General features: G+C 38.2%; 1 protein-coding gene across 4 annotated transcripts in view; it reads right to left on the bottom strand.

Annotated features, from left to right (window-relative positions):
- Positions 1–26,168, bottom strand: part of FBXL17 (F-box and leucine rich repeat protein 17) — a 180,361-nt gene that overhangs the window by 111,764 nt on the left and 42,429 nt on the right. For all 4 annotated transcript variants that reach the window (XR_009153325.1, XR_009153326.1, XM_058168243.1 and 1 more), the window contains exons 5-6: positions 20,217–20,324; positions 13,823–13,953 (exon numbers count right to left, since the gene is read on the bottom strand). Coding sequence is in view for 2 of the 4 variants with exons in the window: in XM_058168243.1 (XP_058024226.1) it covers positions 13,823–13,953; positions 20,217–20,324 (239 nt within the window). In the remaining 2 variants the exon portion in view is untranslated. The remainder of the gene's footprint in view (positions 1–13,822; positions 13,954–20,216; positions 20,325–26,168) is intronic.

The following is a 26,168-nucleotide window of genomic DNA, read 5'->3' as shown; positions in this document are numbered from 1 at the left end:
AAGCCATCACTCGGACGGAGACGAAGGAGGACAGAACAAAAGCGCTTACAACCATTTAAAATGTTGCTCCCCGGACCTAGTGACATGATCACATTTCAGGCTCTTGGTAACCCGCTTCCATTTCCAACTATTTGTAGCATTCTGTGATCATGTGATCATGATTTGCAATTTTTTTTTGCTGGTTTCTGGTGCTTTTTGCCAGTTTTTGGCAAAAAAAATGTCCATATGGAAGAATGGGTCATTCTTATAACATGATTCACTTAATGACCACTTTAAAAAGTAAACTCTAGTTGCAAGCTAGAGTCCAGTCATATGGGTGTATTGTCTTATGGCTATCATGAGTTACCACCAAACTCTGGTCCCAATTATAGTCGTAAATCGAAGACTACCTGTAAAAATGGATTCTCTGTTATACACAGGAACACACTGAAACTTGTCCCTGTTGGAAGGAAAACAGAAATCTGGAGAAAATGAATAAAGTATTATTCTTAGTCAAACACTATAAAATTGATAACTATTAATTGAGATAATGTATCTTACAACTGAAGCACTTAGCTACTGATGCAATTTTAGAGTCAGGGACAAATTTAAATCTCAGCAACAGACTGGGATAATAAGAGAAAACATGTAAAAACCAAGTAGGAATATGAAGTTGGAGCATCTGCTGATCAGTATGATGCTAATCAATTTTTAAAAGTAAACTAACTATGAATATCTATTAATGGCTGTAAACCATAGGAGCAAAGAAATCTAGCATGCTAAAAGTCTTTAACAGGTTGCAGATGTTCAGGTACAAAAGACAGCCAACTAAGGGATAATTAAAATATAGAAAGTGGTTCTCAGCATCTGGTAATTATAAATTCCTAATGACATCTGTAAAGGAAGGGTGGAAGATGGTGATAGTAGCATGCAATCCAAGCCCTACCCCTTCTGTATCTGTGTTATCATTAGTTAAGTGTGTACACAAAGGGACAGGCCTTCCATCATGCTGCAGCAACTTCTTGTCTTTTAGAAAGTGCCCCCTCACTGGCTGTTCCAACAATATTCTAGAATCAACAACAGAGTTAGGAAGTCCTGATGCAAACTGGAAGCAGAACTGAACAAGTTTTGACTGCTTAGAAAAAAATAAAGCTCTTACTACTATAAAGTTACATCCTCTTTTGGAACTAGGAAGTAACTATTGTCCTTTAAGTAGCATGATACTGAAGATATGCCTTAGGACAAAGGAGCTGAGGGAGATGAAGCGCCGGAGAAGACGCCTAGAGAGTATCTGGAGATCCAGCCATTCTGGGGCTGACCGGACACTAGTTAGGTCCTATAGTAGGACCTACCTAGTGGCACTGAGGGATGCGAAACGTTCCTACGTTTCCTCCCTCATTGCATCGGCAGATAACCGCCCGGCCGCCCTGTTTCGGGTTACCCGCTCTCTCCTTCATCAGGAGGGGCGGGAGGACCCCCTACAAGGGCATGCCGAGGAGTTTAACGGTTATCTATATGATAAAATCGTTCAGCTTCGGGACGGATTGGATCAAAATTGGGTAGATCCAGGCGAGGGTTCCGAGACCCGTCTTGTTGAGGTGGTTTGGGATGACTTTGATCCGGTGACTCCCGAGGACATGGACAGGTTGCTGGGTAGGCTGAATGCCACTACATGTTTACTGGATCCGTGCCCCTCCTGGTTAGTACTGGCTACTCAGGAGGTGACACGAGGCTGGCTCCGGGGGATTACAAATGCTTCATTGCGGGAGGGGATCTTTCCCGCTGCCTTGAAAGAGGCGGTGGTGAGACCCCTCCTCAAGAAGCCTTCCCTGGACCCAGCTGTTTTAGGGAATTACCGGCCAGTCTCCAATCTTCGCTTCACGGCGAAGGTTGTAGAGAGTGTGGTGGCATGTCAGCTACCCCAGCACCTGGATGAAGCTGTCTATCTAGACCCGTTCCAGTCCGGCTTCCGGCCCGGATACAGTACGGAGACAGCTTTGGTCGCACTGGTGGATGATCTCTGGAGGGCCAGGGACAAGGGTTACTCCTCTGCCCTGGTCCTATTAGACCTCTCAGCGGCTTTTGATACCATCGACCATGGTATCCTGCTGCGCCGGTTGGAGGGGTTGGGAGTGGGAGGCACCGTTTATCGGTGGTTCTCCTCCTACCTCTCTGACCGGACGCAGACGGTGTTGACAGGGGGGCAGAGATCAACTCCAAGGTGCCTCATGTGTGGGGTGCCACAGGGGTCGATTCTCTCACCCCTCCTGTTCAATATCTATATGAAGCCGCTGGGTGAGATCATCAATGGCTTCGGGGTGAGATACCAACTGTACGCTGATGACACCCAGCTGTACTTTTCCACCCCGGGCCACCCCAGTGAAGCTGTCGAAGTGCTGTCCCGGTGTTTGGAAGCCGTACGGGTCTGGATGGGGAGGAACAGGCTCAAACTTAATCCCTCCAAGACGGAGTGGCTGTGGATGCCGGCATCTCGGTACAGTCAGCTGCAGATGCGGCTGTCTGTCGGGGATGAGTCATTGGCCCCGATGGAGAAGGTTCGCAACTTGGGCGTGCTCCTGGATGGTCGGTTGTCCTTTGAAGATCATTTGGCGACCGTCTCCAGGAGAGCTTTTTATCAGGTTTGCCTGATCCGCCAGTTGCGTCCCTTCCTGGACCGGGATGCCTTATGCACTGTCACTCATGCTCTCGTTACCTCTCGCCTGCTCGCCTACTGCAATGCTCTCTACATGGGGCTCCCCTTGAAGAGCACCCGGAGACTTCAGCTAGTCCAGAATGCGGCTGCGCGGGTTATTGAGGGAGCGGTTCGGAGCTCCCACGTAACACCTATCTTGCGCAGACTGCACTGGCTACCTGTTGTTTTCCGGGTGCGCTTCAAGGTATTGGTTACCACCTTTAAAGCGCTCCATGGCTTAGGACCGGGTTACCTACGGGACCGTCTACTGCCGGCCTTGATCTCCCATCACCCGGTGCGCTCCCACAGAGAGGGACTCCTCAGGGTGCCGTCAGCCAAACAGTGTCGACTGGCGGCCCCCAGGGGGAGGGCCTTCTCTGTGGGGGCTCCGACCCTGTGGAACGAACTTCCCCCCGGACTTCGACAACTACCAGACCTTAGGACCTTTCGCCGCGAACTTAAAACCTATTTATTTCGTATGGCTGGACTAGCCTGATTTTTATCTTTAAATTTTAAATTGATTTTTGAGGGTTTTTTAGAATTTAAATTTCTGTAATTTTATGGGGGTTTATGTTATTTTAATTATTTGGGCAAAGTTAAATCAGTTTTTTAAGGGTGTTTTTACTATTGTATGTGTTTGTATTTTATCTGCCTGTTCACCGCCCTGAGTCCTTCGGGAGAAGGGCGGTATACAAATTAAAATATTCTATTCTATTCTATTCTATGTTTAAGAGATGTTTTCCCAGTTTGAAGCATGAAAGCAATAGTGTTTGTTTTTCATTCATGCAGGAATACAAGCAATGCTATTTCTGGTATTTCATTTTGGAAGAAGGTAGTTACATTGTTCTCAATTTGAAACATTAGGTAATTTTTAATTCAAGCAATCAAGAAACTAATAAATTAATATTAATAAAGCAATCAAGAAACTAATAAATTAATATTTATTTTATTACTACCGTGTTTCCCTGAAAGTAAGACCCTGTCTTATATTTTTTTGAACCCCGAAATAGGGGCTTGGTCTTATTTTCGGCAGGGTCTTATTATTTTGGGGCACAATTTGGGGGTGGCAGGTGGGGAGTGATGGGGATGGGGAGAAGCAAGGGACAGAAGCCCTGCCATGCCCGGCAGGAGAAAAATAGAAACGCTGGAGGGGAACCGGGTAAGAGGACCAAGCCTTTCCTTCCCAGGAATATCGGGTAGACGAGATGCCGGGCGGTGAGGGCGGTGGCCATCACCTGCTATGAGTGAAGCACTGGGTGGAAGTGCAGGGGCGGCTGAACCTACATTGCACAGCTGGCTGGGGCTTCCCGAGTGCGAGCCTTTCCTGGTCGCTGGACACCGGGCACTCCCTGCCCCCCACTTCCAAGCAGGAAAGCTGTCCTTGGCAGACGGAGTGGCATCTTCCCCCTCCTCCTCTCTGAAGGCCCGCCCCACTTAAAGGCCCAGCGTAGCGCTTCCCCTAGCCCACCTGCGCTCCCCTTCAGCCATCCCTCTCCAAGTGCTCCAATTGCCCAGCCTCCCAGCCCCTCGAGATAAACTGGCCAAGAAGCACGCACAAATTCGCTCACAGAATTGAGCCGAAACTGCCCACAGCCTCGCCGCTTTCGGTCGCTGCCTCCCTGGACTGAGGCTCCTGCAGCGCACCCATTTGCTTAGGGAGGACGTGCCCTTTTCTGGCCAGTCATTGCTTTGGAGAAATGTCACAGCAGTTACAATGTGGCACTATTTCTCCAACTTTTAGGCTGTATATATACAAACCTAAAGAAGTCCTTGCTTGGTCTTTAAAGCATGGGTTCTACTTTTGTCAGGCCCCTTGCCTCCCAGTTCAGGTTTTTTAAATGCAACTTCAGGCTTTGAGGCTCCTTTACCAAATGGCCTTTGGACACAGCTAATCTCCAAACAGCCTCGCCAACAAATGGCGCAGACCAGGAGCCCTATACCCCTGGTTCTGCCTTCAGGGCTCTAATGGGTGGCCCCCTCCCCACACATCCCTGGCCTGCATTTGTCAATGTTACAGAAGATGCAACACTGCACACTGCCCAGAAGCAACGTGCAGCCTCTCACAGTAACAAGAATTACCTGCAACATGCCTTTACTAACCTGCTTTCTAGCTCCGTTCTCTGCTGCACGTTCAGCACAAGAAAAGTAGTCTGTTGGAAAAATACCAGTAGTTCAGACATTCCAACCTCATGAAGAAAAAAATCTCATGAAGTTGGAAGGTGTTTTTACCATAATCCCACAGACTACTTTTCTTGTCCTGCATGTGATGGTGGAGAACGGAGCTGGAAAGCAGGTTAGTCAAGGGATGTAGCTGATTGGGAGGTTTGGGGTGGGGGGTGAGGGACCTCTATGTGTGTGTGGGGGAAGGCGGAGAGAACGTTGCTGCCAGCCCTGGATAACTCTCTGAGATTGGATCGGACCTCTCCCTTTCTCTCTCACATACACAAACACACACACCGTTCTTTCTTTGGGATAGCAGCACAGATGCCCCTTCCAGAATTACAAGGCCAAAGGCTTTGGAAGGAGCATTTTTGGGATGTGTGTCTGTGCTGCAATCCCAAGAAAAGAATGATTGGCAGAAAAAAGGGTAGGAGGCCAGCAGCTGGGGAGGTGCTCTGGAGATCTGGGCCGAATTGCACAGCCCTCGCTAGCTCAGATGATCAGTGGGCAGAAATTATGGACCTGAACCTCCAGGAGGTGACGAGGAAGGGAAGGGCTGCCTCCTGTTGTGTCTCGCTCGCTTTCCCCGCAGCCGGGTCCCTCTTATCTCCTGCCAAACGCTGAGGAATGTCCTGGCATGCCTCCAGGCCCCAGCCCTGGTACCATGCCCAGACAGGCCGAACAAGACGAAGGGCCTGACATGCCTCCAGCCCCCAGCCCTGGCTCCATGCCCAGGCAAATGGAGCAACTAGACCCCTCCCCCTCCCCCACAGCATGTGAGCCTGAGGAATGTGAATTACCAACAGCTGGAGCCTGGAGAGATCCTCGCTTCAGGAGAATTGTTAGGTGGTGTCAGCAAAAGGAAGGGAGGGGCAGGCCTGGATAAGTGCTGAGTCATGGAGCCACACCCCATGGCCTATATAAAGGATCTGCTTTCTGGCATTCTCTGAGTCAGGCAAAGTCTACCTTGGATTGCTGAAGTCACTTCCTGGTCTCCTGCCTGCCTTGAGAACTTTGCTAGGACTTTGGCAGAGCTGCAGAGGCACGCCTGATACGGACTTCCCCGACCCGGCCATCAGCAGAGGAGTAGGACACGACACCTTCTGTGCTGGCCACATCCACCCCTTTACTAGGGCTTATTTTCGGGGGAGGGCGTATATTTATGCCCACCCCAAGAATCAGGCTTGGCCTTATTTTTGGCACATGTCCTATTTTCCGGGAAACATGGTATTGTCAGCTTTGGAAGCCATATAAGGCTGGAAGTTTCCATGCTGCCACCTTCTCATGTGTGGGGAAAGTAGGAGGGGGAATTTAGTAGAGAGATTGTCTTTAGATATAATAGCATTCTTCCTGTTGGTCAAAGTCAGGCCAATCCTGCATCTGGAGAAGGAGTAATCGGAGTGCTGTCTTGAGATGGGACGGATGGCAATTGGAGCATGTGATCGACTGAGAGTGAGGGGATGGTTTTGGGGATTTTAATTTTAATTAACTCGGACCTCTCAGATTCAGATTTTCCCAGATGTGCCAGTTTATCTATTCTAGTAAATAGAACTTTGAAAAATGCTTCCTTCAGAGTTTTTAACTTGGTGTTGGGGATTTTCTGGAACACTGACAACTGTTTTATTTTCATTATTTTGCCATATGCAAGCATTCTTGCATATAACCACTGCTTTGCTTTAGAAGAATAAAGCAAACATACCTACAAACCATATCATGCTGATCTCAACCCCAAATTGCTTACACAATCAAATATTAGCACATCTGCCATGGATTAACTATGAACTGTTTACCAAATAACTGAAGGAATCCTATGAAATTCTTACAGCAATTTTACACTGTGCCAAAAATGCAACCACAATTCCGAGAGAAAACAAAAGAGAATGTACGAACATTTGTCATCACTACTGTATTCTGAAGTCAATATCAAATTCACATTTTCCATTGTCTTTAGATGTAATTCAGTAAATTTTTGCTATTTCTTTACCCCAATTATGCATATTCTTTCTTAATATTTAGAAAAAATACAGCCAGTATAAGTATGGCTGCCTTAGTAAATTTTTTTCAAATAACTACATTAAGGATGCTTATTGCTCAACATCTGTGAAACATGTTTGCTCATCCTGATGAAAAACTAGTACTCCTCACCTATTAAAAATAATTCAAAGCTTTCTAGCATGGACATGTTTTAGCTCTCGATAAAAATAAATTAATTTTCACTTTCCAACATTTGCCTTGAAGTCACAGATGTTTTAAAACAAAGCTTCTTAAAGAAAGATGAAGTCTTATGAATAGCACTTTTATTAAGGAGAATTACTTAAGAGTCACAACAGCAAAATGCAAACACACATAAAACAGCTTAGAACCCTTTAGAGGTCAGCAGCTATTTAAAAATTATACCGCAGCATGCAATAAAATGCTGTGTTATAAAAAATGTACAGAACATTGAAGCAAAGTTATTTGCTGTTATGTTAGAACAAGTTTAAATCTTTAACATTTAAAAGCCAATCTAGTTATAGATGAATTTAGGATGAGAATGAAAAAAAAATCACCTATTAAATATTTTATCACTTTATTATAGGAATTACATAGTCTCATACCTATGTATAAAATCATTCATATAATTGTGTTCTGAACAGAGCAACATAAAAATGATCATAAAGCATAAATACAAAATACGATAAAACATTTCCTATGATCAAATGCCAATGTTTGACCATATTGCACAGTTCAGCATGAACTTACTTTCAAGACAAATATATCTGAATATCTCCCTGAATTTAAGAGCTTTTCCAGTGAAAGCAGTACATTAGCAGCTCTGCCATTGTTCAAGGCATTGAGGAATCTGGTAATGAAATATCTCTGAAATGTTGAACCAAGGGTTGTCTAGTTTATTATTTTTAAAAAGCATCCTAACTTTATTGAGAACCAAAAACAGCAAAGATTCTAGGCCATAGGTCAGTAGTGTCACAGTTCCAAACCAAACCAGCAAAGGAAGAGGCCACACTGTGAGTAGAACAGGTCTCTTTATGGAATCTCAGCTTGGCACATGGTGAACAATAGAGCAAAAGGGTTTCTAGACAGCATTTTTGGCTTCTGCTAGCCAGCTGGCTATATGGACTCAGCACACTCTACCCTTCTGTTCCTGGTTGCTCCTGGCCGGCTCCAGCAAGTACTTTTCTGGCACATGGTGTTTGCTCCAGCAAACACTCCTTGAGTCCAGTTGATTTCTAGCTGGCTCCAGCAAATACTCTTCAGGCCTGGATGGTTTCTGAACCAACCGCAGCTGGCTTGCCTTCCTGGCTCCTCTCCCAGCATGAGTCCCATCACCCGGCACCCATCTGCGGTCCCATGCATCCACCTCCCCCTATGCATGTGTGGCAACTCCAAAACGGTGCACTGTGGCCGCTTTGAGCGGTGCGCTATCTCAGACATTGACAAGTAGCTTATTTAATCAGAATCATATTTCAAGCCAAGTGAAATTGATCTAGAATTGTTTTTAAGAGTGAAATCCCTGGGCAAAAGTTAAGTCAAACAAACATCTCCGCCTGGGACAAACCCACCATTCAGATACAAGGCAGTGTTAGGAACATACTAAAATGCAGGAATTGAAAATGCACCATTTCTACATGTGAATATAATTCACCCAAGCCTATGGCAAGCATGACTGAAACCCCCTTTTCTACTTTTTATTTTAGTTTAAACATTTTGTAAGCCATCTAGAATCGCTGGGAGTCAGGTGGCACAGAGATTAATTAATAAAAAAATATATAATTGTCGGTAAGCTCAATTTTAAAAGTTGAACCTTAACTTAGCATAACTTAGCCTTAAATTGTTTGACGCCTGTAGGGGGAAAAAGTCTTGTTTTGTAGAGGGAAAAGTGCAGCTTGGAATCATTTTTTGCGCAAGATATGAAACATAAAGCACTTAGCATGCTCAAGTTCCAATTACTCAGTTTTCAGAAAATATGACCAATGTTTTTCTTCTGTATTTAATCAGAAGATGGCTATCAATACAGTACTGAGAAAAAAATCTTCAGTGTTTCCCTGGGGGTGATTGGTGTCTCTAACAGAATCACAAGATCATTTATATAAAATAATACAAGTGAATGAAAGCCACATTGAACAAGTACTTGACTGTGGAGTTAATACAAATGTTAAAAAATAAAGAGGCCAGTAAACGTATGCTTAATAAACATGTATGCTTTGAGACTCAGAGAAGCAACTTCTCTAAGTTGTGCTAAGGGTGCTTCATGAAGTACCTTTTGAGTTGGTTTATACAGTATTAGTAACTTGATCTAGATTATCCAGCACTTCATTCTGAATAAATCAATATTTCATATATCACAGTAACCCATAGTGTAATTTGTTTGTTGTTTTGATATAGCATAATGCTACACTTGTTAATGGCTACAAAGCATTGCATAGTTTTGTTTCCTCTCATTAATTACACCATTCCCACTGGAAACTTCAACCAAACATTTGTTTCCTATAATTATCCCTACAATAATTAAAGTCAATAAACTTCAAATGAGTTTATTATACTCTCATATAATGAGCGTCAACATAAAGTTAATGTACGTATAGCAGGCAGAATTTTCCTTTGAATTTTTGTTTGGAACTCTACTAAATCTGGAACCCTTTTGTCTTTCTTGATTCCTTATCTAAAATCCCAAGAAATTTAATAGCAATAGCACTTAGACTAATATATCACTTCACAGTGCTTTACAGCCCTCTCTAAATGGTTTAAAGAGTCAGCATATTGCCCCCAACAATCTGGGTCCTCATTTTACCCACCTCGGAAGATGGAAGGTTGAGTGAACCTTGAGCCGGTGAGACTTGAACTGCCGAACTACAACTAGCAGTTAACTGAAGTAGCCTGCAGTACTGCACTCTAACCACTGCGCTACCTCAGCTCATTTAAAACAAATGTCACCAAGGCCATGTTTGATCTTCAAAACAATTCCTTGTGATCCACTTCTGTACAATGTTACTCTATTCTGATGCCTAAGCTCTGTTGCCAAAATGCATATTCCATGTTTCTTTTCACGAGCCATTTTAATACCTTGTTATTATTACCCAGTGAATCAGTATAATGCTTTAATATTATAATTCATGAACCTGTTTAATACCTTTGAAAGCCATATGTTTCTAATTACCCGGATAATTATACTGCATCATAAATTCTAATTTCATAGATAATGGATATAAACTCTTGGTCTATTTGTAACTTTAGTGCTTCACAAAGAGACAAAACTACAGAAATTTCACTGTAAGTACAGATATTTGTATCTCAGATGGATCAGTGTTATTGCACTGTGCATCCATAAGGTAATAAAAAACAAGGTAAGGGCCTTTGGATATATGAAAACCTTCATTGCAAATAACAAGGTCTGAACTGTATGTACAAAACTGTATAATAAATCATGGGTAACAAGGGCCATGTCAAAACCAGAAAATTGCTAAACCAACATACTTAAGTCAAGGCAATTTTCTACTTTAAAGCAGAAAAATCTTTTACCATTTTATTTTCATAATTTGAGCTAACAAAACATCTTTTAGAAAGTGGTCATATAGAATCAAAGAGGAAAAAATATAGCCAGTCTTCTGTTAATCTTAAAACAAGTTACTAAGCAACAATGTTACCTGTGCATTAAAACTCCCAGAGAGGAAGGATTTCATGGTCTCCTAGGCCATTACAATTATAATTAGACATTTTTCTATCCAATATTCAATAGGCTAATCCCACTGTTCTTGCTAATTTTCAGCAGATCAAATAAAAAATTGTTCCTTGTTTTATTTATGTTTGAATATTCTCAGACTAAATATAAATTCTTAATCTTCTACTTTTGTATCTTGAATTACTGACCTTTTAAAAATATTTCTGCAAGCTACTACAAATGCACTTTTAATATGCAGTACCATCATTCTGATTCAAAGGGCAATATGTAACTCAGGATACAAGAAAGGACATTCATGTACAGATAGTCCTCTACATATGTATGACTACATATGTATGTAATAAGTTTGACTGAGCTTGAAATTTTTATCATAATTCATTGTGGTCATCATGTGACCTGACTCAATTTTACAACCATTTTTATGATGGTCATCAAGCAATGGTCATTAAATAAATCACATGGTCATTAAGCAAACCACATGGTTGTTGAACGAATCCAGCACATCCAATGGGATTTTTTTTTGGCATTTTCTGATGAAAAATGGTAAAAACATTTATTTATTTATTTTTATTTGTTAAATTTATTTATTTAATTAATTGTTTAATTAATTAATTAATTAATTAATGTTAAATTTATTACCACTTATCTCGCCATGGGGCTATTCTAGGTGGTTTGCAATAATAAATGCTTGAACTGAGATCACGTGTGTGTGTATATGTGTGGCAGTCGTAACTTTGAGGGCAGGTCATAACTAATGTTTTTGAGACCAACTTAATTTCAACCGGTTGTTAAGCAACGACTACCAGTAATACCTATCAGAATACCTTTAACCAAATGCAAGTTTTTCCAAAATCACGTCTAAGCCAAAGAAAGCACCCCTGCAACTTCCCCAAGATGCAACTATTTTAAAGTGATTCCAAATGATAGTACACAGGTGTCCATATTTGGGGCTTTGAAACTAGAAGGTCTCTGCAAAGACCTACTATAGAGCACTGCGCACTTTTACTCTGATGTTTATTCCATTTTATTCAATCCAATTAAAATTTGTTTTTAGTATGGTATTATTTTTTATTTATTTATTTAATTTATTTTTTATTTATTTGAATTTATATCCCGCCCTTCTCCGAAGACTCAGGGCGGCTTACACCGTGTTAAGCAATAGTCTTCATCCCTTGTATATTATATACAAAGTCAACTTTTATTGCCCCCAACAATCTGGGTCCTCATTTTACCTATCTTATAAAGGATGGAAGGCTGAGTCAACCTGGGCCTGGTGGGACTTGTAATTGCAAGCAGCTGTGTTAATAACAGACTTAATTAGTCTGTTGAGCCACCAGAGAATCTTTTTTTCTTTAGCAAAGAGCTCAAGGTTGTTAAACTTACTAGGTTCAGACTAAAATCTAATATGACGCTCAAATATAGTTACAGAATAATTAGTATTATTTATCAAGTTGTAGTTCCAGAAAAGAAAACTGTATTTGAAGATACCCCTTACAATTGGTATTGGCCCTTAAAGTAGATGTCTTCCCTTCACTTACCAAGTACAAAATATATGCTCTTTTCTGCACTGTTTTTAGCTTTATGTTCTCACAACCTGGTTAGTTTCCTCACCAGAATATATAATTATATTTTTTTTCTAAAATATTCTTCTTTTCCCTGTAATATCCACAAATTGCTCTCTCTGTGCAAAAGGAAAAATATAATGTATTCCTTTTGGCATGCAAATATGACATATATGTTTATCACCTCAAAACTTCAATTTCAACAATATTGAATCTTAATACGAGTGTTGGGAAAATTCACTAATACTAGAGGAAGGAGTGAGATAGTAATGTTCTATTCTCACTTCTTCCTGAAGCTTCTAATAACATACTTTTCCATATAATTAGTTGCCTCTATGAATGGAAAAACAATTTATGAAAAAAGAAATAGCTGAAAATTTCTTTCTAGTATATGTGTGTTTACCACAATAATTATACTTAGCATTGAATATAAAAAATGTTTGCAAAATATGTCAAGGGAAAAGATACATTACTTTTTATTTTTTAATTTGGTAAAATAAGTAAATAAATGGAAAAGAATCTCTTTTTTAAAAGTGGGCATATTGAACACATAAATGTAGAATATATACTACAGTATATATACATTATATTTTAGGCAAGCATGTAATTTAAAAAAAACCCTAAAATATACTTAAAATAGCCACACTAAACTAAGAAATCCTTCAATAATCTTTTATAGGTAGACCTCAACCTATGAAAATTTGGATTATAATATCTGTCATAAATTGCTGCTGTCATGAAACATCACATGACTGGACTGGGGTGAAATGTAAAATTTGTTACTACCAATTCTGTGAGCGTGGCTTGGTGAGGGAGGTAATGTGACTGGGTGGGCATGGCCAACTTTTTTTTTTTTTACTTTTAAAAGCATTTTTTCTACAATCTCTTCGGCTGAAGAGGTTGTAAAGAATGCTTTTAAAAGCCTCTGATGATCAGGCAACTCAGCTGGGATCGCCAGAGGAGCCTTTTAAAGCATTTTTTCTACAATCTCTTCGCCTGAAGAGGTTGTAGAAAAAATGCTTTTAAAGGGTTCTGATGATCCCATCTGAGCTGCGCGATCATCAGAGCCTTTTTTTTACTTTTAAAAGCATTTTTTCGGCCAAAGAAAAAATGCTTTTAAAAGTATTAAAAAAAAAACCTCTGATGATTGCGCACCTTAGCTGGGCATGGGGGGGCGGAGGATTTTTGCTACCAGTTCTCCAAATCACCTGCCGCCATTGCTACCAGTTCAGCCAATCTGGTCCGAACTGGGAGCATTTCACCCCTGGACTGGACCAACACTTCTCATTGCAATTGTTAACTGAGAATTGTGGGTCATTAACAAGTACCCCCTCAAATCCAAGCCATTATGGGATTCATCCCTCCCATCTCCAAACCTCAGTAAGATAAAAGACTGTCTCCAACTGCTTCCTAACCTATGTATGTCCCCCCACCCCTCATCTATGTCCTTTGGGCTGCCCTGCATTACACCTTGTAGGCAGCAAGCAATCCCAGAAACACATAGCTTGCCCAGCTGTTTTTTCTCCTAGTTGCTGTGTATAAAACGGAGGCCTTCAAGCAGTAAAACAGTTCCCAAACATAGCTTTAGTCACTGTCTTTTTCAGCCCCATTGTAATTGTGAACAATCACTGAACAAGTCGTAAGTTGAAAACTACATATTGTTCAATTATCTCTATCTTCTGTAAATTATCAATTATTAGTAATAATTAATATTGTGGATTCACTTTGCTTTTCTATAAAAAAGTTACTTACCTGTCATTTATGATCCAATTCAGACACAGATTGAGAGAGGCAAGGTTTCTGCATTTTTTTACTATCTCCATCACAGTTTCATTATCCAGTTCTGTGATATGACGTAAATCCAAGCTGGAAAGGTTTCTTAGCTATTAAGATAAATAAAACAGAAAGTAAAACATAAACATACTTAATTATTCATATACTTATATGCAATGTTCTGCCTCCCATTATATTTTTATCTTTTTTTGAGAATAATTCCAAGTTCAAGAAATGTCATTCCAACCAAAGATAAAATTATTTTGTACTTGTATTGTAAACAATTCTAAAGTTCTTGTCTGCCAATAATTATGGCTGAATTGCAAATATGCAAATATTAACAGTATAAAGATAAAAGTTCCCATCGCAGATATATGCTAGTCATTCCCGACTCTAAGAATATATGGTATAATATGTTATACTCTATAGTAACAGTAGAACAATCACTAATTACACAGTAGTGGCCAAACTTGTAGAAATCTTTTGGGAAAAGTGTATTTTCTAAAACTAGCTAATAACACCACTTTTTTTAGTAATACCATAAAATTATATATCAATGGAAAGATAATTTAATCAAGACTGTAATGCAATGACTTTTATGAAAGATTTGCTATTAGAATAGCAGTTCCAGTATAAAGAAGAAAAGTGAAACACATAAAAAAATGAGATATACAAATATTACCATAGAAAAAACGAGATATACAAAAATTATCACGTTAGTTAATACTTAGTTGGGTAACCTTTAGCATGAATTACGGCCATACAATGTCTTCCCATGGAGTGAACCAAGTATTTTAGTTCTGCAGCTGTTATAATGTGAAACCAAGATTGAATGTTGCTTCTATTAACTAGGTTTTATTACTGGGTCGCTTCTGACTAACAAGTTTCTTTAGTCGGCTCCAAAGATTTTCAATTGGGTTAAGGTATGGGCTATTCCCAGGCTATTCCAGCAGTGGAATATGATTATCTTGAAACTCCAAAAAAAAAAAGTGGTGTTATTAGCCATTAAAGCTCCAAAATACACTTTTCCCAAAAGGTTTCCACAATTTTGGCCACTATTGTATAACATCTTGATTTTTTAAAACAATATTTTTTTCCGTATTTATCTCTCAAGGATGAAAGGTTGAGTCTGTGGAAAATCTCTGATATAGCATGGATTTTCAATGGGAGGAAATGTCAAACTTCTAACAATAAATTAGAAGTAATAGAAATTAGAATTAAAATTGCTGAGAAAAACATCAACAACCTCAGTTATGGTGATGATGCCACTTTATCTGAAAGCGGAAGAATTAAGGAAATTCTTTTTGAAGGCAAAAGAAGAGAATCAAAGGCCAATCTGCTATTCCAATTTTTTAAAAAAACTATGATTATGTAAAGTCAAGGTCAGTTTTCCCACTTGCAGTATAAAAAGGGTAGACGATCAAAAAGGCTGAATGAAGAAAAAATTATGTCTTTGAACTGTGATGCTAATAAGTAATCTAAACCTCAGATATTTTGGATATACAATGTGAAGCAAAGAATCACTAGAGGAGATCTTGATGCTTGGAAAAATAAATAACTTTCAAGAGAAAACAATAGAGCTACATAGCATGGGGCCTGGCTACCTACAGAACCATCTTCATCCTAATACATCAATCCATTCCACCCAATCAGGCAGTGAAAGTATGTTATAGACTTTTACAGACTTTTGTTTGGCAGGGTCTAGAAAGAAAACCTTCTCTGTCATCATTAGTGCTCTGTGGAATATTCTCCCTCTGGAGACGAAATAGGTCTCAACTCCCATGGCCTTCTGAAAAGGAGTTAAACATGGCTCTACAGACTTCTGTGGGAAGTCAAGAAAGGTAATGCAGCCATGGGGTTCATTGATGCCCTGAACTTTTGCCCTTTGTGCTTTGACTAACTTTTAATGTAGTTCAATCAACTTTGCCTCCTTTTAAATTCTAAATTTTTCAATTCTTGTATGTTGTTTTTATATTGTAACCTTTTTTGTACCTTGACCTGTCTGACAGAGATGGGCAGTTCAAAAATGTGAAAAATAAATAAAGAAATAAAATAGATACTAATATTTATAAGCATAAACCTATAAAAAATTTAAAAGGCAGCTATTGACAGATTATTTTGGTGAAATGATGTCCTTTTAAATATCTGAACTAAATAAATTGCAATTACTGCTTGCAATTACTGCAAGTTCAAGTCCCACCAGGCCCAAGGTTGACTCAGCCTTCCATCCTTTATAAGGTAGGTAAAATGAGGACCCAGATTGTTGGGGGCAATTAAGTTGACTTTGTATATAATATACAAATGGATGAAGACTATTGCTTAACACATTGTAAGCCGCCCTGAGTCTTCGGAGAAGGGCGGGATATAAATTCAAATTTAAAAAAAAACAAACATAATCAAATTAGGCATGAAGAATATAATATAACTGTTGTTCTGGGAATATTATATATAATATAATATTCCCAGAACAACAAAATACTTTCATTGGTTTTAAAATACATTAAAGTTATTTAAATTTTGTTGAATAGAAATGAATTTGAAAGTTAATATGTTTAATCATGCTTTCGAAGACCACTAAGGACTTGCAGTTCAGTTCTGAGCTACCTATTGGAACCATATTTAATTTATAGATTGTTTCAACTCTTAATTGTCTATGCCTATTAATAGAATATAAAGATTTTACCACTTTTATAAGAGATGGACACTTCAATTCTAGTAAATGATGCTCTGCCTTTGATTCAGCTTTGCCTACTTTTCACTTACAACCTTGTCCGTATAATTTAAATTCTATCTAGGACTTTTAGTATTATTCATTCAGGTTGCCTAGTACTGCTATGCTAGTCTAGTGATGGCTAACATTTTTGCTGTAGCATATCAAAAGCACGGGGGGCACGGGGGGGGGGGAGTCGCACGCGTGCCTACACCCATAATTCAATGTGCCCTGCCCCCTGCTTTTGGCACGTAATGACACAGTGGGCCCGGTGGGCCCATTTTTTTCCCTCCCCAGAAGCTTTCTTGGAGCCTGGGGAGAGAGAAAACAGCCCTCCTCACCCCATGGAGGTTGGAAACAGACCATTTCCTGACTTCCAGTGGAACCAGAAGGCCCGTTTTTCACTCTCCCCAGGCTCCAGAGGCTTTCTAGGAGTGTAGGGAATGCGAAAACGGCCTTTCCCCCCCCAGAGGCCTCCAAAGGCCAGAAACAGCCCATTTCCCAACTTTTGATGGGCCCAGAAGGCCTGAAAATTAGCTGGCCGGCACGCGCATGCGCGCTGGAGCTGAGCTAGAATAACATTTGCATGCCCACAGATATGGCTCCGTGTGCCACCTGTGGCATGCATGCCATAGGTTCGCCATTACGGCTATAATCAATATTCACGTTTCAAAATCACATTATTAGCAAAACCCAAAGAACTAGTTCATGGAAACAAGTAAAAATGGAGCTAAACACCAAGATTAAAACTGCTCATTTGGCCCCCATAAAATTATAATATTGCACTAGCTTAAAAGGTAATATAATGATGTAATAAAGCTCATTTATTATTCTGAATAATTTTATACTATGCTTCCCTTGTCAGAGTTGTCGGAATTTTGAACAGGAAAGTTCTAATTTTAAGTTTATTTTGATGACCAAGCTGAACATGAACTGAAAGGTTTTTATTTTTAGCAAAATACGGGATAGTTCTACTCCTACACAGCCTGATTTTTCTTACCTTCTACTTATAAATGATTACAGACAAGGGCTGATCTTTGTTTGTATAGCAGCAACCTAAAGCATTGCCAGTTTGTTTTCCACTTTCTGTTCATAAACAGTGTTCTGTTCTTCCTGTATTGGATTAACTCTCTCTGTTGACTGACACTGCTAGAGCCATTCCCTCACCCAATGCCACCCTCTGTTCCTCATTTGATCATAGAAGCAGCTGATTAGAAATTCATTATTTTTCTGTTAACTTGTTACTGTTTGGTTTGTGGCACTGAGTGATGGTAAAAGAGGAGATCTCTGACCCCTTCCCTGTTGCAAAAATGGTCAGAAGTGTGTAGAAAAAAATGCAGTTATAGAATAAAGCCTACAACATTATGAAATTATAATACTATACAAGGGCTAACACTTCCTTTTCTGATATAATAGAAAATACATAACAGATCCTATGCCTTAGTGGATGGTTTAGGAAGCAATTCTGAAGAGCTGAGGCAAACTGGTGACATATCTTAAGCTCCAAACTGATCAACCAAAAAGAAAGTACAACATTTTTCATCTGTTCTTAAAGAAGACAGAAATGAAAATGTTCCTCTTGTAATACATCTTTTAACATTAGCCTCTGTATTAGAGGATTAGCAAATGGCCAATATAATGTAACTACTCAAAATAAAAAGTGAATCAGGGAAATTACAACTGGTATTATCTCTGCTCTGTATTAGTGGAAACAAGATTTATTCACTAATTACATTTATATTTCACCTTTTGTCTGGAGCTCAGGATGACATTCTTCCTCATTTTAACCCTATAAGAATTATACTGGGCTGAAAAAGAAGAGAATGGGAACAAAGAGAAAGTTCTCATAATGAAGGGAGGTAAACAATGAAACCCTGCAAAGATAAGTATCAGAAACATTCATTAAAAATTATGGATGAAAAACCTAGATCTTGAGGTGAAGTTTCCTAATTATATCAAATTATTTCTTTTAAAGTTGATAGAAGGGGAAAAAGCAAAGCAAAAGGTTTAACAGTAATCCACAGACAGATGTAAAAGAATGAAAGTGGTAGATCTGATTCATTACAAACATTAATCACAAGTAGGCCTTGACTTAAAACCAGTCACTTATGCTGGTCAAAGTTATGATGCAACAACCCCCCCCCAAAGCTACTAATGACCCAGTTTTGGTTTCCCACAGCTGCACACATCCCACAGTCACATGATCGCATTTTGGGTGCCTGGCAATTGGCTCAACTTTACATTTTTCTAGCCAAAAAACAACCATAGGATTACATAAATGACCCTGGCATCTGCTTAATGACTATGGCATTTACTTAAAGACTGGCACAAAAAAAATCCTAAAATTGAATCTGGCGACGTGAGCACTTTGGCTTATGACCATTTTAGCTTAGAATGGAAATTCCAGACTCCATTAGAGTTGTAAGTTGAAGACTACTTGTAATGAACATACCTCACTAACAACATAATACGCTGATGTCTCTGCTGGGAATCAGCATATAAATTTAATATAGAATAGAATTCTTTATTGGCCAAGTGGGATTGGACACACAAGGAATTTGTCTTCGGTGTATATGCTCTTAGTGTATATAAGAAGAATAAAATACATTCATCTAGAATAAAAAGATACAACACTTAGTGATAGCCAAGGTCACTAATAAGCTATCAAATTGTACTAGGAAACAATATAATTGAAAGATATAAGCAACATGGTTATAATAAGTGGGAAGAAATAGATACTAGTAAGGAAGAGAAGAATAATAGTAATACAGTCTTAGTAAATTATTTGACAGTGTTGTGGGAATTAGTTGTTAAGCAGTGATGGCATTCAGGAAAAAACTGTCCTTTTGTCTAGTTGTTTTGGTGTGCAGTGCCCTATAGCTTCTTTTTGAAGATAGAAGTTGAAACAATTTATGACCAGGATGTCAGGGGTCTGTAGATATTTTCACAGCCCTCTTTTTGACTTGTGCAGTATACAGATTCTCAATGGAAGGCAGGTTGGTAACGATTGTTTTTTCTGCAGTTCTAATTATCCGTTGAAGTTTGTCTTGTTTGGTTGCAGAGCCAAACCAGACAGTTATAGAGGTGCAGATGACAGACTCAATAATTCCTCTGTAGAACTGGATCAGCAGCTCTTTGGGCATTTTGAGCTTTCTGAGTTTGCACAGAAAAAACATTATTTGTTGAGCTTTTTTGATGACGTTTTTGATGTTAGGTGAGATTTATCGTGTGTGTGTGTGTGTATACACACATATATAAACATATATACACACACACATATATATACATATACATATATATACACATATATATTACTATTATTATTGTCTAAGCTGATGTGAATTGACAAGGAAAGGGAGCTCTAAAGAAGGAATATGTTTATTTGAAAAAGCCATGAATAAAACAAGCTTCAGTACTAAATAGAAAAGGCTATGAAAAGAAATTTGCTTCCAAGATCTTGCTATGGGAAGGATTCTATAGCGTATATGTGTTCTTTGTTTGAATTATAGCCATCCACCATGGTTTTAAGCATTCTTGCAAGAGCTTCCATCCATCACAAAACTGATCCCTATTCCTTAATATGTAATTTAATCAATGTTAATGCATCTAGCAAGAGTTTGCCTGTTTAGAAATATCAGTAAATAACCTAGTTAATATACTTACATTGGTAAGATGTATCACCCCTTTAGATGTAACAGAACAGCCCATAAATCCAACATACTGCAACTCAGGACAATGTTCAGCAAATGCTTTAACAGACTGATCAGTTACCTAAATAAAGAGAAAAAAGTTTACAGTATTCTGAATTCTTAAATAATCAAAGTTCAAGAAAACATTCTAAAGAAATGCTTGATGGTTTGCAGGGTCTTTTTTTTTTACTATAACATCATTAAAAATGGACCTTAAAGACATTTGGGTAACGAAGAATAAGATTAAAAAAATTTCCTTTCCAATAAATATCAGTAAAATACACAGAATCAAAATAGAAAAATTGGTTGTACTTGTAAGGATAATAAAATAAAAATCAATTCTCCAATTTTATTAAAGCCTAAACTAGTAACCAGAAATTACTAGTCTCTTTCAAAGCTGGCAGAACACTAGAACACCCTTAAAATACCTAAACATTCAATTTTTTTAGAATCCAAAATATACTGAAGGCAATACACATACATCTTCACAGTTAATTTTGAGAAAGGATAAGCAGTCAAAATAGGGATGCGATGGCTCAGTGGCTAAGACACTGAGCTTGTCGATTGAAAGGTTGGCAGTTCAGCAGTTCGAATCCCTAGTGCTGCGTAACAGGGTGAGCTTCCGTTACTTGGCCCAGCTTCTGCCAACCTAGCAGTTTGAAAGCACGTAAAAAATGCAAGTAGAAAAATAGGGACCACCTTTGGTGGGAAGGTAACAGCATTCCGTGCGCCTTTGGCATTTACCTTTAAGCAGTCAAAGCTCTTGCAGACAAACTAGATGAATTTGCTCGCTTTTGGATGTATCTTTGGTGGTAAACTCTTTTGGTAGTATCTTGTATAAAATTAGGGATTCTTTTGAGTTGGTGAAAGTATAGAAGATTCTCTACAGCTTGATCCATGCAATTCCTTGCTCCTTTGGGTGAGCAGGCACAGTGTAAATAGCTGGATCAGGGAAATTATTAATGTTTCTGCCTGCTCTGAAAGAGACAGTTGTACAACCTCTCCTTTGTCAAGCCTTTTCTGAACCTAATCCTTTTTTGAAAATGTTTTTAATGTCTAATGTGTCATTTTTAGAAAAAAACAATATATTCTAATTGTCAGCCAGGATTTTAGTATTTAGTGTTTGTTAGTCTGGTAGATTATTTTTGTTAGGACCTCAGGGGAGTATGACTCTCTTGTTCTTTTAATTTCTCAGTATTCGTTATTATGACCATGGTATCATTCTGGACTCCCTTAAAAAATTTTGAGCTGGAGTTGCTGTTATAATCAGTGGTCATGTGAGGGGAGCACATGAGTCCATGGAAATTCCAGTGGAAGGGGTCTCACTGGTTCAGTATTCTGTCCCATGCTTTTTACATATACATGAATTATTCATGAAACATAATCTAGCAGTTTGCAATTGTTATACATTATCACCCTATGACTAACTGGAGATGCTGCAAAATTAATGGCTGCAATTGTGATTAACGGAGGGACACATCAGGTTCAGAGTAATTGATTACAAGACAATGTTGCTAGTACTCAGTAAACACATTATGCCAGCAGTTCTTCAGTATTTACATCTCCAAAAGTAGTAATGAGAATTATGATTCTACATAGAGCAGGATGCCCTGGTATTTATAATGAAGCTCTGATCACCATCTGATTGGACTACTGTATTGTGCTGTACCCATGGTTACCTTTGGAGATGACTCAGAATTGACACACAACCCAGAATCCCAATATAGATAGTCCTTGGCTTTTAACCACAGTTGGGTCCACAATTTGATAATAAGTCATTGTGAACACATGTCAAGGCACCCATATTACTGCTTTGCTTAATAATCACAATTCTAGCACTTCAATTGTGCTGGGCTTCCAAGCCTTTCCAAATCATGTTAGGTTTCCAAACTTAAGAAGGCTTTGAAAGCCCTGCATGACTTGAGAAACCTTCAGAGGCTCCGGGCAAACTCTTGAAGAGATCCCAAAAGCTGCAGAAGCCCCACACAAACACGCTTCAGGAAATAAAGCCTTGGACTTTGTCTGGGAGCTGCCTTGGACCAGTTGCATAGGTCTCTGCACAACAGAAGAAAAACATCTGAAGAAATGCAGTGCATGGTAAATTCTCAGGAGCTTTATGTGTGGTAGGGCAACTATACCGTTCCCCAACGTTCATATGCCTTGAAGAACAGTGCAAGGCATTATTTGTGAGTGGCAACAGAAGAGATAGGACTGAAGTAGAGGCCTGGGGGGAACAGCTGCAACAGTCAGGCAGGATTCAAAACTTCCTTTATTCACTTGGTGGATAGTATTGAAGTTCTTCAAAGAGATATTTAATGACACAAAGTTTTCATACCTATAAAGATCGTCACTGGGTAGAGAAGTTTTCCCTATGATATTCTATAGAAATGGAAATTGGATTTTGAAAATGAAGAAAAAAACAGTATTGATACTTTTTGAACTTTGGTATTAGATGGGATTCTTGAAAATGATGCGGATAGTCAAGAAAATGAACAACTGGATCATAGGATAAATTAATCTAGACTTTTCACTTTCAATACATATTGAAAAATAAAATAAAATTGTATTTACTTAATTGCCCATCTTTTTTCAGTTATATCACAATTATCCCAAAATACTATCTTCAGTATTGACCAGCAGCAAGTGTTCCGGTGCCAGCGAAGACCACCTGGCTGGCACGCAAGTGTGCGCCAAAAAACAGAAAAGCTGGCAATGGCACGCCTGCTAACAGAGAGGGCCCTGCGTGCCATCTCTGGCACCTGTGCCATAGATTCGCCATCACAGCGAGTAGTGGGATTCAGCCAGTTCGTACCACTTCGGGAGAACCGGTTGTTAACTTTCTCAGCAATTTGGTGAACTGGTTGTTGGAAGAAATCATTAGGGCAAGGAACAGGTTGTTAAATTATTTGAATCCCACCATTGATCACGGCTATATAAGGTAAGCTACTTGGATGGCTTACAATATTAATACAATAATATTGTATATTTTCCTAATTAAACATGGTAGAAATTTCAGCTTTTCATAGCCTCCTACTAATATCAAATATAGTTTTGTACAATTGGGGGTCTTGGGGTAATTTTTTCCGGACTAGCCAGAAATAAAGCTATAAACTGTAAATATTAGTTCCTTCAGTAAAGAAAAATAGTCTAAAAGTCTCCTAAGTCAGCACTTGCAGTCTCCATGTCAGCATTTCTCACAACTTTAATATAAAAAATTAATGTATTTTCACAGCCCAAGTACCTCATATAGCAATGGATATTTTAACTCTGTACTCTCAAGTAAAATACCAGGGGATTTACTAGATTTCCAATGTATCATCTTTTTATCTCCTAAATGTAATTTGGAAACTTCCAACTGACAATGTAATTTTTAAAACTTCAAATTTTTTTAATGAAGGGAGACTGTTATGAAAGAAAATTGGTAACTCTCTGCAAGGATTGAGACTATTGGGCTTAAGGCTGGAGTAATTCTTTTAAAATTTGGCTACAAACTTTTTATTCTACTGGTTTCACTATCTTTCCAGTCTTTGGCATTTGAAAATATTTACTTGTTATCTTGATATAGGCAGCTGGTGACTTCACAAAATAACAGTTTCATTGCTTTCTAGAAGTTGCATATTTAAGCAGTTGTTTCTAATTTTCTGTTCAAGCAAAATTTCTTTTTGCCAGGCAACAATCAGATGAATTTTAAGTGGAGAACTAGATAATTGTTTTAAAAAATAAAAAGCATTGCTATCTTTGACGTAAAATAAAGCTATGTGCAAATGTGCTTTCTAACAATGAGCATGCAAGTTGAAATTAAGAGTGCATATTACTTTATATGATTTAAAATTATTTTTGTTCTTTCATATGTATACCCAATGATACAGCTCAATTCTAAGAAACAAATATACAGCTAAAATATTTTTATATACAGATAAAAATTTGCCTATAAATTCTCCAACATTTCCAAGCATCTGTCCATTGGTAACAGCCTTCAATCATAGCAAGAAATAAATCCAGAAATGTCTCAAATGATATAAACTATAGTTTTTTGGGTTTTTTTAGAACAAGTTTTTACTAATTTTTTAGTTTTCCCCCTACACACATACATAATTTATGAACAGAGTATTGGCCATATCATATCTTATACAATTCAATATATTCAAATATATTTTACTTATTTACAGTTTTTGCCAAAATATTCTTTTTTTATTCATTTCCTAATATTTCCTTGCTCATTTTATTAAGTCACATTTTATTTCGCCCTCAAGTTCTAATTTCTCCATTTTTATTCATATTCATTCCCTTTCATTCTTTGTTTTTTTAACTACTTCAATTTTTATCCTAATATATTCAAATATATTCGGGGTTGTCTTTCTTCCATTTCCTTTTCACAGCAGTCCTTTCTTCTCCTCTCACTCTTTTCCCTCCCTCCTTTCTTCCTACCTCCTTTCTTCTCTCCTCTCCTACTCCTTCTCTACTTCCCCTTCCTTTCTCCTCCTCCACCCTACTTCCTCCCTATCTAACCTTCTCTCCTACTCTTATTTCCCCTACCTTTCCTCCTCTCCTTTTCCCTTTCTTCTTTCTCTCCTCCTTCTCCCTTTCCAGCTCTCTCCTTCTTCTTATCTCTCTCCATTGCTGTATTTATTTTCAATATTTCTGGTGTCCTGACAACCCCGATTTTCTCATTTATTATGCATATTTCTCAACCCTCCTCTCCTATATTTTAGTTATTAACATTGTCTTCATCTTATTCCATTTATTCCAGATACAATCAATTAATGCAACTTTCCACCTCTTATTTTCTTAATGTTTTTGTTCACAATTTAATACTTATTATTTTCTTCCAATAGTATACATCATTTACTAACATTTCAATTTTATTCCCTTTTACATCTTAATTTCAATCATTTTCACTTATAAACCATGCTATCTTTCACATTTCATCTGCTGGATTTTCCATTCTTTTATATGTTTAAAATTTATTTCCTTACCATCAACTTTAATTCTCTCTCATCCCATGCATTCTCAGTCACAAACAGAAAAAGAAAACACATATCCCAATATATATTCCACATTTAATTTACTTCTCCTCCTTCTCTTTTTTTTAATTTCCTTCATTCATTTCAACCTTTTTTACTACCTTTTTACAATAATCCATATATTTCTTCTAATTTACATTATTTCAGAAAGAAAAAAATAAGTTTCTACCATTTTATTTTATTTTCTACTATTCATTTTTCTCCTTTTTACCATTTTTTCAGTCTCTCCCAGATCTCATCTCTTAATATTTTTCTCCCTTTCTCCCGTTCTTTCATCTTCTTCTTTCTCCCTTTCTTGCATCCTCTTTTCCACCTTTCTCTGACTTTTACTCTTTTAATTTCCCCCCTCAATGTTTCTCTATTTCCTCCTCTTCTCTTTATTCTGTCACTGCTAATCCCAGTGTAATCATCTATTCTTTTCATTCTTTTATTTTTTCCCCTCAATCTTTTTTTTCCCTTTCTTTTTTTAAATATCTTTCCCTCTCTCTATTTTTATTTTTTCACTATCAATCCCAATATGATCATCTATATTATCGTCACTCATTTCTTTTTTAACATTATATTTTTGTTCTTGTTTCCTCATAATTTTCTCGTCATTTTTTTTTTATTTTTAAGCCATAATTCTGCTTGTTTGTTCCCATTAATAGACTCTCGCACCATTTGAACCATCTCTCATAATTCTTCCCAATTCTTCATGTTTTCGATATGAGGAGAAAAACTTTTTAGATTTATTTATCTTAACTTACATACAGTCCAAATTCAAGTCCAAAATATTGTCTCTCTCTCCCCCTTTTTTTCTATTTCCAAATGGAAGCCAATTCAAATGTTTTTTTTTTCCCTAGGTGTCCCTTAATTCCTCATACTCATCCTCCCAACTCTCCATGTTCTCAATTTAAGGAGAA

The sequence above is a fragment of the Ahaetulla prasina genome, chromosome 2 (assembly GCF_028640845.1).
Source record: "Ahaetulla prasina isolate Xishuangbanna chromosome 2, ASM2864084v1, whole genome shotgun sequence".
Taxonomy (NCBI): domain Eukaryota; kingdom Metazoa; phylum Chordata; class Lepidosauria; order Squamata; family Colubridae; genus Ahaetulla; species Ahaetulla prasina.
The sequence above is the reverse complement of the archived record's forward strand: the minus strand, read 5'-3'. Positions and strand labels throughout refer to the sequence as shown.